Source organism: Nycticebus coucang, chromosome 4 (assembly GCF_027406575.1).
Source record: "Nycticebus coucang isolate mNycCou1 chromosome 4, mNycCou1.pri, whole genome shotgun sequence".
NCBI lineage: Eukaryota > Metazoa > Chordata > Mammalia > Primates > Lorisidae > Nycticebus > Nycticebus coucang.
In genome coordinates, this window is record NC_069783.1 from 141,003,734 (window position 1) to 141,018,863 (window position 15,130).

General features: G+C 49.8%; 1 protein-coding gene across 4 annotated transcripts in view; it reads left to right on the plus strand.

Moving 5' to 3' along the window:
• Nucleotides 1–2,571, plus strand: part of AP1B1 (adaptor related protein complex 1 subunit beta 1) — a 77,180-nt gene extending 74,609 nt beyond the window's left edge. For all 4 annotated transcript variants that reach the window (XM_053587956.1, XM_053587954.1, XM_053587957.1 and 1 more), the window contains one exon: nt 1,349–2,571. In XM_053587956.1, coding sequence (XP_053443931.1) covers nt 1,349–1,423 — 75 coding nt within the window. In that variant the 3' untranslated portion in view covers nt 1,424–2,571. The remainder of the gene's footprint in view (nt 1–1,348) is intronic.
• The last annotated feature ends 12,559 nt before the right edge of the window (nt 2,572–15,130 follow it).

Genomic DNA, 15,130 nt, shown 5'->3' on the forward strand with positions numbered 1-15,130 from the left:
TAGAAGATCCTATAACATTAGGCCCTATAAAGTGGCACAGTTGGCTGGGGCCCCCCAACTAGGAAGTGGCACTGCTAAGCACAGGTCCTGACCCTGCTCCAGAGTGAGTGCTCGAGTGCCCAATGGTGGGGAGAGGGGGGAGTCCTAGCAGCCTGTGCTTCCTGGCCTTTGAATCAGACCTATCAGAGGATAGCATCCATGGGCAGGCAATTACCTGGGAGGCCTGAGCTGCTGTTCTAAGGCCCTGGAAAGCCGCATGCTTTGCTTCTCCCCGCACTTCTGAGTCTCTGGCAGTCATGGTCCTCCAGACATTGCCTCTCCTGGGCTCTGCCGCAGCGTCGGCACTGTGGTTGGTGGGGGGCTGTGGCAGTGGTTTCAGTGGTGGTAATTTCTGTCTTCCTGTGTTTGGGTGCTGCATGTCTACCTTCCCTGCTGGTGCCCGTGGTACAGGACTTGGAGGTTAGCAGATTGCTTTTCTCTTCCTCTTTCCTTCTCAGCCCTTCCCAACCTTGTCTCTCACACCTTTCTCCTGGCCTGGTCCCCATGCACCCCAGGTCTCCTGTCTACACCATGTCTCTTGGCTTCACCTCACCCTGTTGTTCCCAAAGCCAGGAAGACTCACAGGCTGCCAACGCCCTACACTTGCAGCCAGGTGGCCCCTATTGAGGTGCTGATGCTCTCACTTGCACATGTTCACAGTGCACAGGGCCCTTGCAGACAGACCCAGGGGACCCTGTGGGGCCACTGCTGTTAACTTCCAGAACTCTTTCTCCCCTACCGCATCCCTGCTTCCTAATTGCACCCTCCAGAACCAGTGATTTTGGGTACATAGGGTAGGTGGCTTCTCTCTCCTTGGCCTGTAATCTCAAACTCAAGCCTCAGAGTGGAGGCAAAGTCTTTAATGTACCTGGTTCCTATGCAGGAAACCAGGAGTAACCCCAGCACCCTCACTCGCTCTCTCCCAGCCCTCTGTGCCCCTTAGGATTTCCTATCAGGCTTCACTTTTGAAGACCTCAGATCTCTGAGGGCTGTGGGGTGCTGGGCAACCCTGCAGGTACTCCTAGCCGCCTCTGGCTCGTGACTCATGCTGCTTGCCAATAGGGCTCTGGTGGTTGTGCTGACAGCAGGTGTGTGGGCTGCAAGTATATTTGGTCCATACCCAACAGCCACCCACTCTGCTGTATTTCACATCTGCCCTAGCCTCAGCTACCATCCATCCACGTGTGCAAACCACCCTCTTCCATCTGGTTCCTGCTCTCTTTTCCCTCCCTTCCCCTCCCCTTCCCTCCAGAAAGGAGCCCCAGGGATGAACGCTCTCTCTCCCCTCAACCCCTCTCACCCCCTACAGCTGTCCCTGAAGTGTCGAGCACCAGAGGTGTCCCAGTACGTGTACCAGGCCTATGAGACCATCCTCAAGAACTGAGGCTTCGGCCAACACCTGCCCTGGCCTCCTGCCAACCCCATCGAGGAGCATCCTGGGGGTAGCAGTACCTCCTTCTCTTCAAGGAGGGGCCAGGCGGGGCTCCTGGCCACCTAGGAGGTTCCCTGGTTCTGACTGCAGTACCCACCTGGGTCCTTGGGGCAGGGTGGCATCCCTCCCAGGGTGAAATCTCAGTGCACTCCTGTGCTCCAGGATGCCCCCTCATTGCTGCTGACTTAGGGGGTCAGGTGAGGAGGGGACCAAAGGAAACAGCCAAAGCGGCAGCAAAACTGGTCAGGGAGACCCAAGATTCTCCTTTTCCTTTCCCTTGTGCCTAAAGGATGAGCATGGAACTTGCTGCTCAGGCTCCTAGCCCCTCGCCCTTAGTCTCTCTTGGGTTGGTGGTAGAGGGCCCCCACTACCACCTTGAGTGGGACAGGTCTTGCCAGCCTGGCCTAGATATACAGGGAGGGTCTCCTTGGTACCAGCAGAACTGCTCTGTATAGTTGCTGACAGAGGGGCAGGGCTGAGCTGGGAGGAGCCCAGGGCCTACACCACCCACCCTGTCTCCACCAGGTTGGTGCCCTGTGGCTGTGTCCGTCAGGCCAGGGCCTCTGAGCACTGTCTTGCATGGTCAAGACCAGGCAGAAGCTCCCAGAGCCCCTGTCTGGGGCTCCTGCTTCCCTGGCAGCTGCACCACCCCCAGCTCCCCACTTCTGCCTGAAGACGGTCACTGCCTATGATACATTCCTTGGTGGCGCTCCAGCAAGCCCTGGCCTCCTAGAGCAGACAGGGCTGAGGGATAGAGCTGCAGGCGAATGGTGTGATCCTGTCTGGGGTTTCTTTGGAGTGTCTCGTTGGTATCTGCTGCCCTCTTTCTGGCCTCCCAAGTTTCAGTTTGTCTGACAGCATTAGGTTTTCCTGTTACTGCTGTTTAATAATAAAGAAAGATTCTGCTTTTGGCAATCACGGACACTTTTTTCCCTTTCCATCAAATGTCAGAATTGAAAACTGCCTCCAAGTGGTTGGGTACAGTTTTCTGACTCCTGCAGTAACTATATCTAATATATATAAATAGAAAATATATATTGTATGTTTACTCTTATTTTCAAAGAGAAAGTAAATAAAAATGATGACATCAAGTGTGTCCCTGGCCAGTGTGTCAGGTCTTGAGGCTCTGGGTAGGGGTCCTGGGCTGTAGGGACCCCTGAGTCAAGTGCTAGAGCTCTGTGCCTAGCTGTGACCCCACTCCTGGCACTCTGAGGACAACACCTTCCCTCCATCCTCTCCTTGGAAAACTGACTTCAGGGCCCTACTGGGGTCTCTGGCGCCTCTCCTACCACCGATCCTAGCTACCCCTCTGTGGATGCTGCCTTGACTTTTGATGCTGGCTGGAGGGCTGGCATTCCCCTTTTGGCTTGGCCCAGCTCCCTGCCATCTGGGAAGCTCGTGGACGTGGAGAGATACTCTGATGCGAGGGCAGCCACAGGAGGGGGTGGGCATGAGCTGGGCCATCTACCACTGAGGTCACCCATTGTGGCCCCAGTCCTGGCGCTGGCCTAGCTTCCAGGGGAGCATAACCCGACCGCCAGTGGGGTTCCACCAGCAGAACTGCCTCTGCACTCATGAGGCCTCAGCCCAATTCTGTGGGCAAAGCAGCCCAGAAGCCTTCTCAGGCACTAACTTCCACCTCCCCCGCACCCTACCCACCTCAGATACCACCGCTTTGCTAGCTGTTAGAAGCTGGGTAAAGTCACTTGCCACTCTAGCTGGGTGTCAGCAGGGCCAACTGCCCTTCCGCTGCCCACCTCTGATCCCTGAGGTGTCACTGTGCTTGTCCTGGGGACCATAGTTTGGAACCAACTGAGGCCTTTAATTGCACAACCCTAGTTCTTTCCCTCCCCTGAAAGTCTCTGGACACAAAGAGCTGGCATCTCTGTGCTGTGGAACTAGAGGAGCACAGTGGTGAGCCCTTATGAGAGGCTGTCACTCTGACCTACGGTGTCTCCTGCCTCCCCTAAGCCAAACACCCTGAGTGTACTTCCTGGGGAGCAGCTGTAGGGCTCACTAGCCCCACAGCCTGCTGGCTCAGTCATCAGGGCGTCAGCACTTTGTGTCCCCACCACTCCATCATGAGGCCAGAAGAGTGTAAGTGTAGGCTGGCTATTCCCACTGGAGGCCCAGGACAAACCACCAGAGGTGAGGAAAGCTGACGAGAAAGGTGGGCTCTGTTTGAACAGAGGTCTTGAACTGTTCCTGGACACACCCTTGGGTTTTCCCTCCTGCTTCAGTTGGTGCTCATGCCTCAGGTGAGTGTGGCAGGGCCAGCTGTGACTGCGCCCAGATAATGCCTGGCTTGATGGAACCTAGCATGCACTGCAAAGGCTTTATATACATGTGGGGAAACTGAGGCAGATGGCCTAACACTTACAGTTCCCAGTATCACTGCATCAGGAAAAGTAGGGCGGCGCCTGTGCCCCAAGGAGCGGGGCACAGGTCCCATATACCGGAGGTGGCAGGTTCAAACCTGGCCCCAGCCAGAAACTGCAACAACAAAAAAGTATGTAGGACTGTCCTTTGGGAAAAGTGCTTTAGGGGATATCTGGTCCGTGCCCAGCTCTGCCCTCCAGCCTCCCTGTCCCCTCTCACATGGCTCTCCTTGTTTCCTGACGCTCTGCAGCTTCTTGCACTTTCCCAGCCAATTGGAAAATTCAACAACAGCAGCCAGTTATATGTCTGGAGTGTCCAGTAAATAGCCAAGGGCTAATGTGTTACCCCATGTGTCAGACACTGCTAAGGCTTGTGGCATGAACTTGCTTTGCACTTTTTTTTTTTTTTTTGTAGAGACAGAGTCTCACTTTATGGCCCTCGGTAGAGTGCCGTGGCATCACACAGCTCACAGCAACCTCCAACTCCTGGGCTTACGCGATTCTCTTGCCTCAGCCTCCCGAGTAGCTGGGACTACAGGTGCCCGCCATAACACCCAGCTATTTTTTGGTTGCAGTTCAGCCAGGGCCGGGTTTGAACCCGCCACCCTCGGTATATGGGGCCGGCACCTTACCGACTGAGCCACAGGCGCCACCCTGCTTTGCACTTTTTATCTTTTTTTTTTTTTAGAGACAGAGTCTCACTTTGTTGCCCTTGGTAGAGTACCATGGTGTCATAGTTCATAGCAACCTCCAGCTCTTGGGCTTAGGCGATTATCTTGCCTCAGCCTCCCCAGTAGCTGGGACTACTCTGACCTCACGGTAATTTCTAGAGTTCTTTCCCTATCAGTACACTCAGGAATCCTTGTGTGGATGGATCCCTGTGTACATTTTACATTTATTTTTTGTTTTAGCAAGGTAATACATTCATTGGTTCAAAATCTAAATGAAAAAAAGATAAAAACTCTATACCAGGCATCCTCAAACTTTTTAAACAGTGGGCCAGTTCACTGTCCCTCAGACCATTGGAGGTCCGGACTATAGTTTAAAAAAAAAAAAAAACTATGAACAAATTCCTATGCACACTGCACATATCTTATTTTGAAGTAAAAAAACAAAACAGGAACAAATACAATCACACGGCCTCATGTGGCCTGCAGGCCACAGTTTGAGGACCCCTGCTCTATACCTCTGCTGGGTGTGGTGGCTCACATCTATAATCCTAGCACTCTGGGAGGCCGAGGCATCGCCTGAGCTCAGAAGTTCAAAACCAGCCTGAGCAAGAATGAGACCCTGTCTCTAAAAAAATAGCCGGGCGTTGGGGTGGGCTCCTTTAGTCCCAGCTCCCTGGGAGGCTGAGGCAAGAGGATTGCATAAACCCCGGAGTTTGGGGTTGCTGTGAGCTATGACAGCACAGCACTCTACCCAGGGCAACAAAATGAGACTCTTTCAAAAAAAAAAATTCTATAGCTTCCCCTCATTCCTCTCCCGAAAGTAACTGTCCAAAGAGGCTCAGCAGTGTCCAAGGTGATATTTTCCCTTTCTGTACACAAAGGGTAGCATGGAATACATATTGTGCTGGTATCTTAGAGGCTTTTCCATTATTAGCCTATTTATAGTGTCCTCGTGCCTTTTTTTTTTAATTTTATTTATTTTTTTTTTTTTTAGAGACAGTGTTTCGCCTTGTTGCCCTCAATAGGGTGCCATGGTGTCACACAATAACCTCCAGCTCTTGGGCTTAGGCGATTCTCTTGCCTCAGCCTCTGGAGTAACTGGGACTACAGGTGCCCACTACAATGCCTGGCTATTTTTTTGTTGCAGTTTGGCTGGGGCCGAGTTCGAACCCACCACCCTCGGTATATGGGGCTGGCGCCCTACTCACTGAGCCACAGGTGCCCCTGTTATTTTAATTTTTTTGTTTTTTTGTTTTTTTTTTGTAGAGACAGAGTCTCATTGTACCACCCTCGGTAGAGTGCCGTGGCGTCACACGGCTCACAGCAACCTCCAGCTCTTGGGCTTACGTGATTCTCTTGCCTCAGCCTCCCGAGCAGCTGTGGGACTACAGGCACCCGCCACAACGCCCGGCTATTTTTTGTTGCAGTTTGGCCGGGGCTGGGTTTGAACCCGCCACCCTCGGCATATGGGGCCGGCGCCCTACTCACTGAGCCACAGGCACCGCCCATATTATTTTAATTTTTGAGACTGCGTCTCATTCTGTCTCACCCTGGGCATCACACAGCTCACAGCAACCTCCAGCTCCTGGGCTTAAGCGAGTCTCTTGCCTAGCCTCCCCAGTAGCTGGGACTACAGGCGCTCACCACGATGGCTGGCTATTTTTTGTTGTTGTATTGTCATTGTTGTTTAGAAGGCCTGGGCTGGGTTCGGTGTATGTGGCTGGCGCCCTAGCTGCTGAGTTACAGGTGCCAAGCCTATTGGTCCTTTTTAATAGATTAGTCATTATTTCTCCCCATTTTGTTACTGCTTTTTACTCTTTCATGCTGTAAAATCCCCCAACAATTTTATGAAATTATTGGGGGCTTTTTATTTTTTATTTTTTTGGCTGGGGCTGGGTTTGAACCCACCACCGCCGGCATATGGGACTGGTGCCCTACTCCTTGAGCAACAGGCGCCGCCCGAGGGGGCTTTTTAATGTAATTTTCTTTTACTCTTTTCTTTCTAGTCTCATCTTAGCTTTTGCTTTGCAATACTCTTCCATCTGGGCTTTATGTAGGAGTGAGGTAGGGATCCAACTTCCCTTTCTCCCCAGATGGTTCCCCAGTTGTCTCCACACCATTTATTGAATAATTCATCTTTTCCCCCACAGATTTGGAATGCCATTTATATCATATGCTGAATTTTCACATATATTTGGATGTTTCTCTGAACTACATTCTGGTCTTGTTTGTTTTTTGAGACAGAGGCTAAAGTGCAGTAGCATCATCATAGCTCACTGCAACTTCCAACTCTGGGGCTCAGCCTTACAAGTAGCTGGGACTTCGGGTGCATACCACCAACACCCAGTTAATTTTTCTATTTTTTGTAGAGGTGGAGGTCTTGCTCTTGTTCAGGCTGGTCTTGAACTGCTGGCCTCAAGCAATCCTGCCATCATCATCACAGTGATCTATGATAATGCCGCTGACTGAAAGCGAGGATTATAGGTCTCAGCAAGTGCACCTGGCCTGGACTCTGTTCTGTACCAGAGAATTTATTCATTGGCTACCTTTATTTATTTATGTATTTATTGGTTAATTGATTGATTGATTGAGACAAAGTCTCATTCTGTTGCCCAGGCTAGAGTGCTGTGGAATTAGCCTAGCTCACAGTAACCTAAAACTCTTGGGTTCAAGTGATCCTTCTGTCTTAGTCTCCCAAGTAGCTGGGACTACAGGAGCTGGATACAATGCACTGCTAATTTTTTTATTTTTAGTAGAGGCGGAATCTCACTCTTGCTTAGGCTGGTCTCAAACTCCTAAACTCAAGTGATTCTCCTGCCTTGGCCTCCCAGAGTACTGGAATTACAGCCCTCATGAGCCACTGCACCTGGTTTGATTACCTCTTTTCTTTCCTTTTCTTTTCTCTTTCTTTTTTTTTTTTTTTTTTAGAGACAGAGTTTGATTTTGTCACCCTCAGTAGAGTGCTATGGCAACACAGCTCACAGCAACCTCCAGCTCTTGAGCTCAGGCGATTCTCTTGCCTCAGTCTTCTGAATAGCTAGGACTACAGGCGCCAGCCACAACACCTGGCTATTTCTTTGTTGCAGTTTGGCTGGAGCCGGGTTTGAACCTGCCACCCTCAGTATACGGGGCTGCACCCTACTCTCTGAGCCACAGGCGCTGCTTTCTTTTCTTTTCTTTTCTTTTTGTACAGAGTCTCACTCTATCGCCCTCAGTAGAGTGCCGTGGCATCACACAGCTCACAGCAACCTCCAACTCCTGGGCCTAGGCCATTCTCTTGCCTCAGCCTCCCGAGCAGCTGGGACTACAGGCATCCGCCACAATGCCTGGCTATTTTTTGTTGCAGTTGTCATTGTTGTTCGGCAGGCCAGGGCCAGGTTTGAACCTGCCACCCTCAGTGTTCATGGCTGGTGCCATAACTACTACATGTGCCGAGCCAAGACTTTTTTTTTTTTTTGAGACAAGTTTTCACTCTGTCTCCCAGGCTAGAATGCAGTGGTGCAATCATAGCTTCAAAAGCCACGGCACTCTACCGTAGGGCCATAAAGTGAGACTCTGTCTCTACAAAAAAAAAAAAAAATCCTCCCACTGCTGTCTCCCGAGTAGCTGGGACTACAGGTGTGCACTACCATAGCTGGCTAATTTTTTAATTTTTTTGGTTTTTGGCTGGGGCTAGGTTTGAACCCGCCACCTCTGGCACATGGGACCGGCGCCCTACTCCTTGAGCCACAGGAGCCGCCCTAATTTTTTATAGAGACTGGGTTTTACTTGTTGTCCAAGCTGGTCTCAAACTGCTAGCCTCTAGTGATCCTCCTGCCTCCACCTGCCAAAGTGCTGGAATTACAGACATGAGCTGCCATGCCCAGCCAAGACATTTTTACAATGATGTCAATAGTAATATTGGATCTTGGGTGGGCACAGTGGCTCACACCTGTAATCCTAGCACTCTGGGAGGCCGAGGCGGGTGGATTGTCTGAGTTCACAGGTTTGAGACTAGCCTGAGCAAGAGCCAGACTCCATCTCTAAAAATAGCTGGGCGTTATGGCAGTTACCTGTAGTCCCAGCTACTTGGAAGGCTGAGGCAAGAGAATCATTTGAGTCTAAGAGTTTGAGGTTGCTTTGAGCTTGACCCCATGGCACTCTACTGAGGGTGACAAAATGAGACTCTGTCTCAAAAAAAAAAAAAAAAAAGAAGAAGGAAAAGTTCTTGGATGTACATTTGTTCTTACATATTCGTGAGCATTTTCTATTTTGGGATCCCTTTTGTATAATAAATAGGCCCTTTTCCATTCTTTCCCACATATTTATTTATTTTTTATTTATTTATTTTTTGAGACAGAGCCTCAAGCTGTCACCCTGGGTAGAGTGCTGTGGCATCACAGCTCATAGCAACCTCCAACTCCTGGGCTCAAGTGATTCTCCTGCCTCCGCCTCCCAAGTAGCTGGGACTACAGGTGCCCACACAACACCTGGCTATTTTTTGGTTGCAGCTGTCATTATTGTTTGGCGGGCCCAGGTTGGATTAGAACCCGCCAGCTCAGGTGTGTGTGGCTGGCGCCTTAGCCACTTGAGCCACAGGTGCCAAGCCTTTCCCATATATTTATAATGTAAATATATGTTTATAAGTAGACGTATATGAGGCAGCGCCTGTGGCTCAGTGAGTAGGGCGCCAGCCCCATATGCCGAGGGTGGCGGGTTCAAACCCAGCCCCGGCCAAACTGCAACAATAACAAAAAAAAATAGCCGGGCATTGTGGCGGGCGCCTGTAGTCCCAGCTGCTTGGGAGGCTGAGGCAAGAGAATCGCTTAAGCCCAAGAGCTGGAGGTTGCTGTGAGCCGCGTGTGACGCCACGGCACTCTACCGAGGGCCGTACAGTGAGACTCTGTCTCTACAAAAAATAAAAATAATAAGTAGACGTATATGAATATAGAACTAATATATATTTATAATTAAATAATAAATTATATATTAAACTAAACTAGGGCAGCGCCTGTGGCTCAAAGGAGTGGGGCACTGGCCCCATATGCCGGAGGTGGTGGGTTCAAACCCAGCCCCGGCCAAAAACTGCAAAAAAAAAAAAAAAAAAAAAACTAAACTCTAGCTTAGTTTTATACTCAGATTTCACTGATTTTTCCACTGATGCCCTCCTGTTCCAGAATCCTATAGTCCATGCAGTCCTCATGCCTCCTCCTCTCTGTAGACAGTTTCTAAGACTTTCTTAGTTTTTCACGATCTTTTTTTTTTTTTTGTCACGATCTTAACAGTTTCAAGGAGTACTGCACAGGGATTCTTGGACTGTCTGCTATTTTCCACATGATGATCCTTGGATTGTGAGGGGTTTTTTTTTGCAGTTTTTGGCCAGGGCCGGGTTTGAACCTGCACCCCTGGTAAATGGGGCTGGCACCCTACTCCTTGAGCCACAGGCGCCGCCCAGATTGTGAGTTTTCAGGAAGAATACACATAGGTACGCTTCTCATCACAGTGTGTCAGGACTTACGCTATCAGCATGACTTATCAGTCAAGTTTGCCTGGATCACCTAGACAAGATAGTGTTTGCAGGTTTCTGTGAAGTAAAGTGACTTTTTCCCCCCTTTCTGTTCTCTATTCTTTTTTTTTATTCTGAGACAGAGCCTCAAGCTGTCACCCTGGGTAGAGTGCCATGGCATCACAGCTCACAGCAACTTCCAGCTTCTGGGCTCAAGTGATTGTCTTGCCTCAGCCTCCCAAGTAGCTGGGACTACAGGCGTCTGCCACAACGCCCGGCTGTTTTTTGGTTGCAGCCGTCATTGTTGTTTGCCGGGCCCAGGCTGGATTCGAACCCGCCAGCTCAGGTGTATATGGCAGGCGCCTTAGCCACTTGAGCCACAGGTGCCAAGCCTCTGTTCTCTATTCTTTGGTAGCAAGTTCTTAAATGCAGCCTATGCTCCTGAAAAGAGTATATAGGGGGAGGGAGTAGCTACAGAAACTTTTTCTGTAAGGAAGATTTATTTCTTCTCTTTCATTTATTTATTCAATCATTTATATCAATTTGGTCTCATGGATAATTATTTTTTTTATTTATTTATTTTTTTTTTTGTAGAGACAGAGTCTCACTTTATGGCCCTGCGTAGGGTGCCGTGGCCTCACACAGCTCACAGCAACCTCCAACTCCTGGGCTTAAGCGATTCTTTTGCCTCAGCCTCCCGAGTAGCTGGGACCACAGGCGCCTGCCACAACGCCCGGCTATTTTTTGGTTGCAGTTTGGCCGGGGCTGGGTTTGAACCCGCCACCCTCGGTATATGGGGCCGGCGCCTTACCGACTGAGCCACAGGCGCCGCCCCACATGGATAATTATTTTATAGTTTGAGTTTAATCCAATACATTATTTTGTCGCTTAAATTGTTCCAGGTTTTGGCCACAGGGGACTGTTCCCAGTAGGCCCTGTCCTACTGGGTGATATACCACCATTGTCTTTTTTTCTTTCTTTCTTTCTTTTCTTTTTTTTTTTTTTGTAGAGACAGAGTCTCACTGTACCGCCCTCAGGTAGAGTGCCGTGGCGTCACACGGCTCACAGCAACCTCTAACTCTTGGGCTTACGTGATTCTTTTGCCTCAGCCTCCCAAGCAGCTGGGACTACAGGCGCCCGCCACAACGCCCGGCTATTTTTTTGTTGCAGTTTGGCCGGGGCTAGGTTTGAACCCGCCACCCTCGGCATATGGGGCCGGCACCCTACTCACTGAGCCACAGGCGCTGCCCTCTTTTTTTTTTTTTTTTTTTTGTAGAAACAGTCTCAACTTTATCTCCCTCAGTAGAGTGCTGTGGCATCACAGCTCACGGCAACTTCCAACTCCTGGACTTAGGCAATTCTCTTGCCTCAGCCTCCCGAGTAGCTGGGACCACAGGTCTTCGCCACAACGCTTGGCTATTTTTCTGTTGCAGTTTGGCTGGGGTTGGGTTTGAACCTGCCACCCTCGGTATATGGGGCCGGCGCCCTACTCACTGAGCCACAGGCGCCGCCCTCTTTTTTTTTTTTTTTTTGTAGAAACAGAGTCTCAACTTTATCTCCCTCAGTAGAGTGCTGTGGCATCACAGCTCACAGCAACTTCCAACTCCTGGACTTAGGCAATTCTCTTGCCTCAGCCTCCCGAGTAGCTGGGACCACAGGTCTTCGCCACAACGCTTGGCTATTTTTCTGTTGCAGTTTGGCTGGGGTTGGGTTTGAACCTGCCACCCTCGGTATATGGGGCCGGCGCCCTACTCACTGAGCCACAGGCACTGCCTTCTTTCTTTCTTTTTTTACTTTTTTTGAGACAGAGTCTCACTACGTTGCCCTTGGTAGAATGCTGTGGTTCACAGTAACCTCAAACTCTTGGGCTTAAGTGATTCTCTTGCCTCAGCCTCCCAAGTAGCTGGGACTACAGGCGCCCACCACAATGCCTGGTTAGTTTTCTGTTTTTCATAGATTTAGGGCCTTGCTTTTTTTTTTTTTTTTTTTTTTTGTAGAGACAGAGTCTCACCTGATTGCCCTTGGTAGAGTGCCGTGGCGTCGTGGCGTCACACAGCTCACAGCAACCTCCAAATCCTTGGGCTTAGGTGATTCTCTTGACTCAGCCTCCCAAGTAGCTGGGACTACAGGCGCCAGCCACAATGCCTGGCTATTTTTTTGTTGCAGTTTGGCTGGGGCTGGGTTTGAACCCGCCACCCTCGGCATATGGGGCCAGTGCCCTACCCGCTGAGCCACAGGCGCCGCCCCCTGGGGCCTTGCTCTTGCTCAGGCTGGTCTCCTGGAACTCAGGGGTTCCACCCACCTCAGCCTCCCAGGGTGCTAGGATTACAGGCATGAGCCACCATACCTGCCCATTTTGTAGCTATTTATATATAAAAATGGAATTGTTTGTCCTGGTGTGGTGGTTCACACCTATAATGCCAGCACTCTGAGAGGCTGACATGGATCACTTGAAGCCAGGAGTTTGAGATCAGCCTGAGCAGCATAGTGAGACCCATCTCTGCAAAAAATTTAAAAATTAGTCTTGGTGCTCATAGCACAGTGGTTATGGTGCCAGCCACATACACCAAGGCTGGTGGGTTCTAATCCAACCCAGGCCAACTAAACAACCATGACAACTGCAACAAAAAATAGGCTCAACTCCTGTGGCCCAAGCGGCTAGGGCGCCAGCCACATATACCGGAGCTGGCGGGTTCGAATCTAGCCTGGGCCTGCCAAACAACAATGGCAACTATAACCAAAAAATAGCTAGGCATTGTGGTGGGCGACTGTAGTCCCAGCTACTTGGGAGGCTGAGGCAAGAGAATCACTTAAGCCCAGGAGTTGGAGGTTGCTGTGAGCTGTGTGAGGCCATGGCACTCTACCGAGGGCCATAAGTGAGACTCTGTCTCTACAAAAAAAAAAAAAAGCAAGAATTAGGCATAGTAGTGATAGAGTCAAATGGAGGGACCTGCCCAAATAGAACCGACCTGCCCAGGAGGAAATGAATGCATAGAATGTCCCACCCAGGAAAGAAGGAATTTGCCAACCCCTACCCTTCCAACCCTTTAAAAATCCCCATCCACCTTAACCCATGTACTGATTTCCTTCTCAAACTCAGCTCGTCCGTACCCGGGTGAATATAAAGGCTGATGTTGCCCACACAGAACCTGGACTCTGTTTCCTTTTGTTTCATATTTCAGAATAATCTTTGATTTTCATTCTTTGACCTCTCATTTTGGTGCCAAGAGCCCAGGACAGGGGAAAGCTCCCTCAAGGGGCTGAGATGCATCAATTAGATGGACTCTTGTTCCAATGAGACGAAGGGAAAACGGGACCCCTCCAACCCCCGCCCCAAATTCATCCATCTAATGGTGAGGTGAGCATTTGTCTAGAATCCCTTTCTGAACTTTTTAAACTTTTCTTTTCTTTTCCCCACTTCAACTACTCTTTCCCTCTCCCTCCATTTCTGGGTCTCTTAAGCAATCATAGATAGCCCCCCTCTCAGCTTTTTCAACTTTTCTTCCCCTTCCCCACTGTGAGCCGAAAAATTCCAGTGGTCTGTGCCTAACCCCGGTGAGTCAGACTCGTCCGTCCAGTGCCTTGTGTGTGGAGATGCCCTCCTGTGGGCCTGGGCCACTTTTCTCCAGCTGGTAAAGGTCACATGCAGAGGCCTGGTAACCTACCTTACTTCAGCCTCAGCCACTTCCTTCCTCCTCCTCCTCACAAGTTCTCTTTACATCCTTGCTTGGCATCATTTATTTTTTTACTTCCAGTTTCTGATATGGGAACCACTCCATCACAGATTCCCCCTTCTTCACTTTAAGCTGCCTTTTTTTTTTTTTTTTGAGACAGAGTCTCACTATGTTACCCTCAGTAGAGTGCTGTGGCGGCAACCTCAAACTCTTGGGCTTAAGCGATTCTCTTGCCTCAGCCTCCCAAGCAGCTGTGACTACAGGTACCTGCCTCAATTCCCAGCTATTTTTTGTTGCAGTTGCCATTGTTATTTTAGCTGGCCCGGGCTGGGTTCAAACCTACCAGCTTCAATGTATGTGGCTGGCACCCTAACCATTGTGCTATAGATGTGGACTCTTTAAGCTGCCTTTTAACTCACCTCAAGCCTCTGCAGCTCTTTCCAGACCTTAAACCTAAACGCCTCATCTTTTTCTGTAATACTGCGTGGCCTATGTACAAACTAGAGAATGGCTCACAATGAATGGTCTAAAAATGGCACCTTTCATCTCTCAATCCTCACTGATCTCAATGATTACTATTGGGGGGCAGTGCCTGTGGCTCAAAGGAATGGGGCGCCGGCCCCATATACCAGAGGTGGTGGGTTCAAACCCAGCCTCGGCCAAAAACTGCAAAAAAATAAATAAAATAAATAAATAATAATTACTGTAGGAAATTAGGCAAATAGCTGGAGATTCCCTATATCCCGGGCTTTCTCCTCCCCTGTAACATTCCTTCTTTGTGTTTGTCTTGTGAAACCTCTCAGATTTTGACCTGGCTTCCCCCAACCCATCTGAATCTCCATTGTCTTCTTTTGACCTGGCAGACAACCCTTCCCCTTTTGCCCCTCCACAGCCCCTTTCCCTCAACCTCATTCCTACCTACAGAATTCCACCCCATCCCCCTTCTCTCCACTGCCCCCCCCACACCTTCCGTCGCACATGGTAGAGAAAAAAGATGGCAGAACTGGGAGAGAAAAGAAACATGGTGGACCCAAATTCCCCATCCCATACGCGGTCCAGCCACACCTTTGGGTCTTCCACTTCCAGAGCAACACAACCTCTATACCTCCTTTGAGAGGTTGCAGGAATGGAAAGCATCGTCAAGGTTCATGTTCCCTTTTCTCTCTCAGACCTCCCCACACAAGTCAGAAACTAGATTCGTTCTAAACAGATCCCACAAAATACCCTCAAGAATTTAGATATCTAACCCAATCATGAACTGACATGGCAGGATTTATATGATATCCTCACCTCCAGCCTTAATACATTTTCTCTCTCAGTCTGCACCTGATATATGAAAAAAAACTCCAAAAATCCTCCCAGGGCCCTCTGATCCCCCCAGTGAGATCTCAAGACCTCTCAGAACTCCAGTTATTAGCTTCCATCATTAGACAAAATCTGGCTATTTCTTG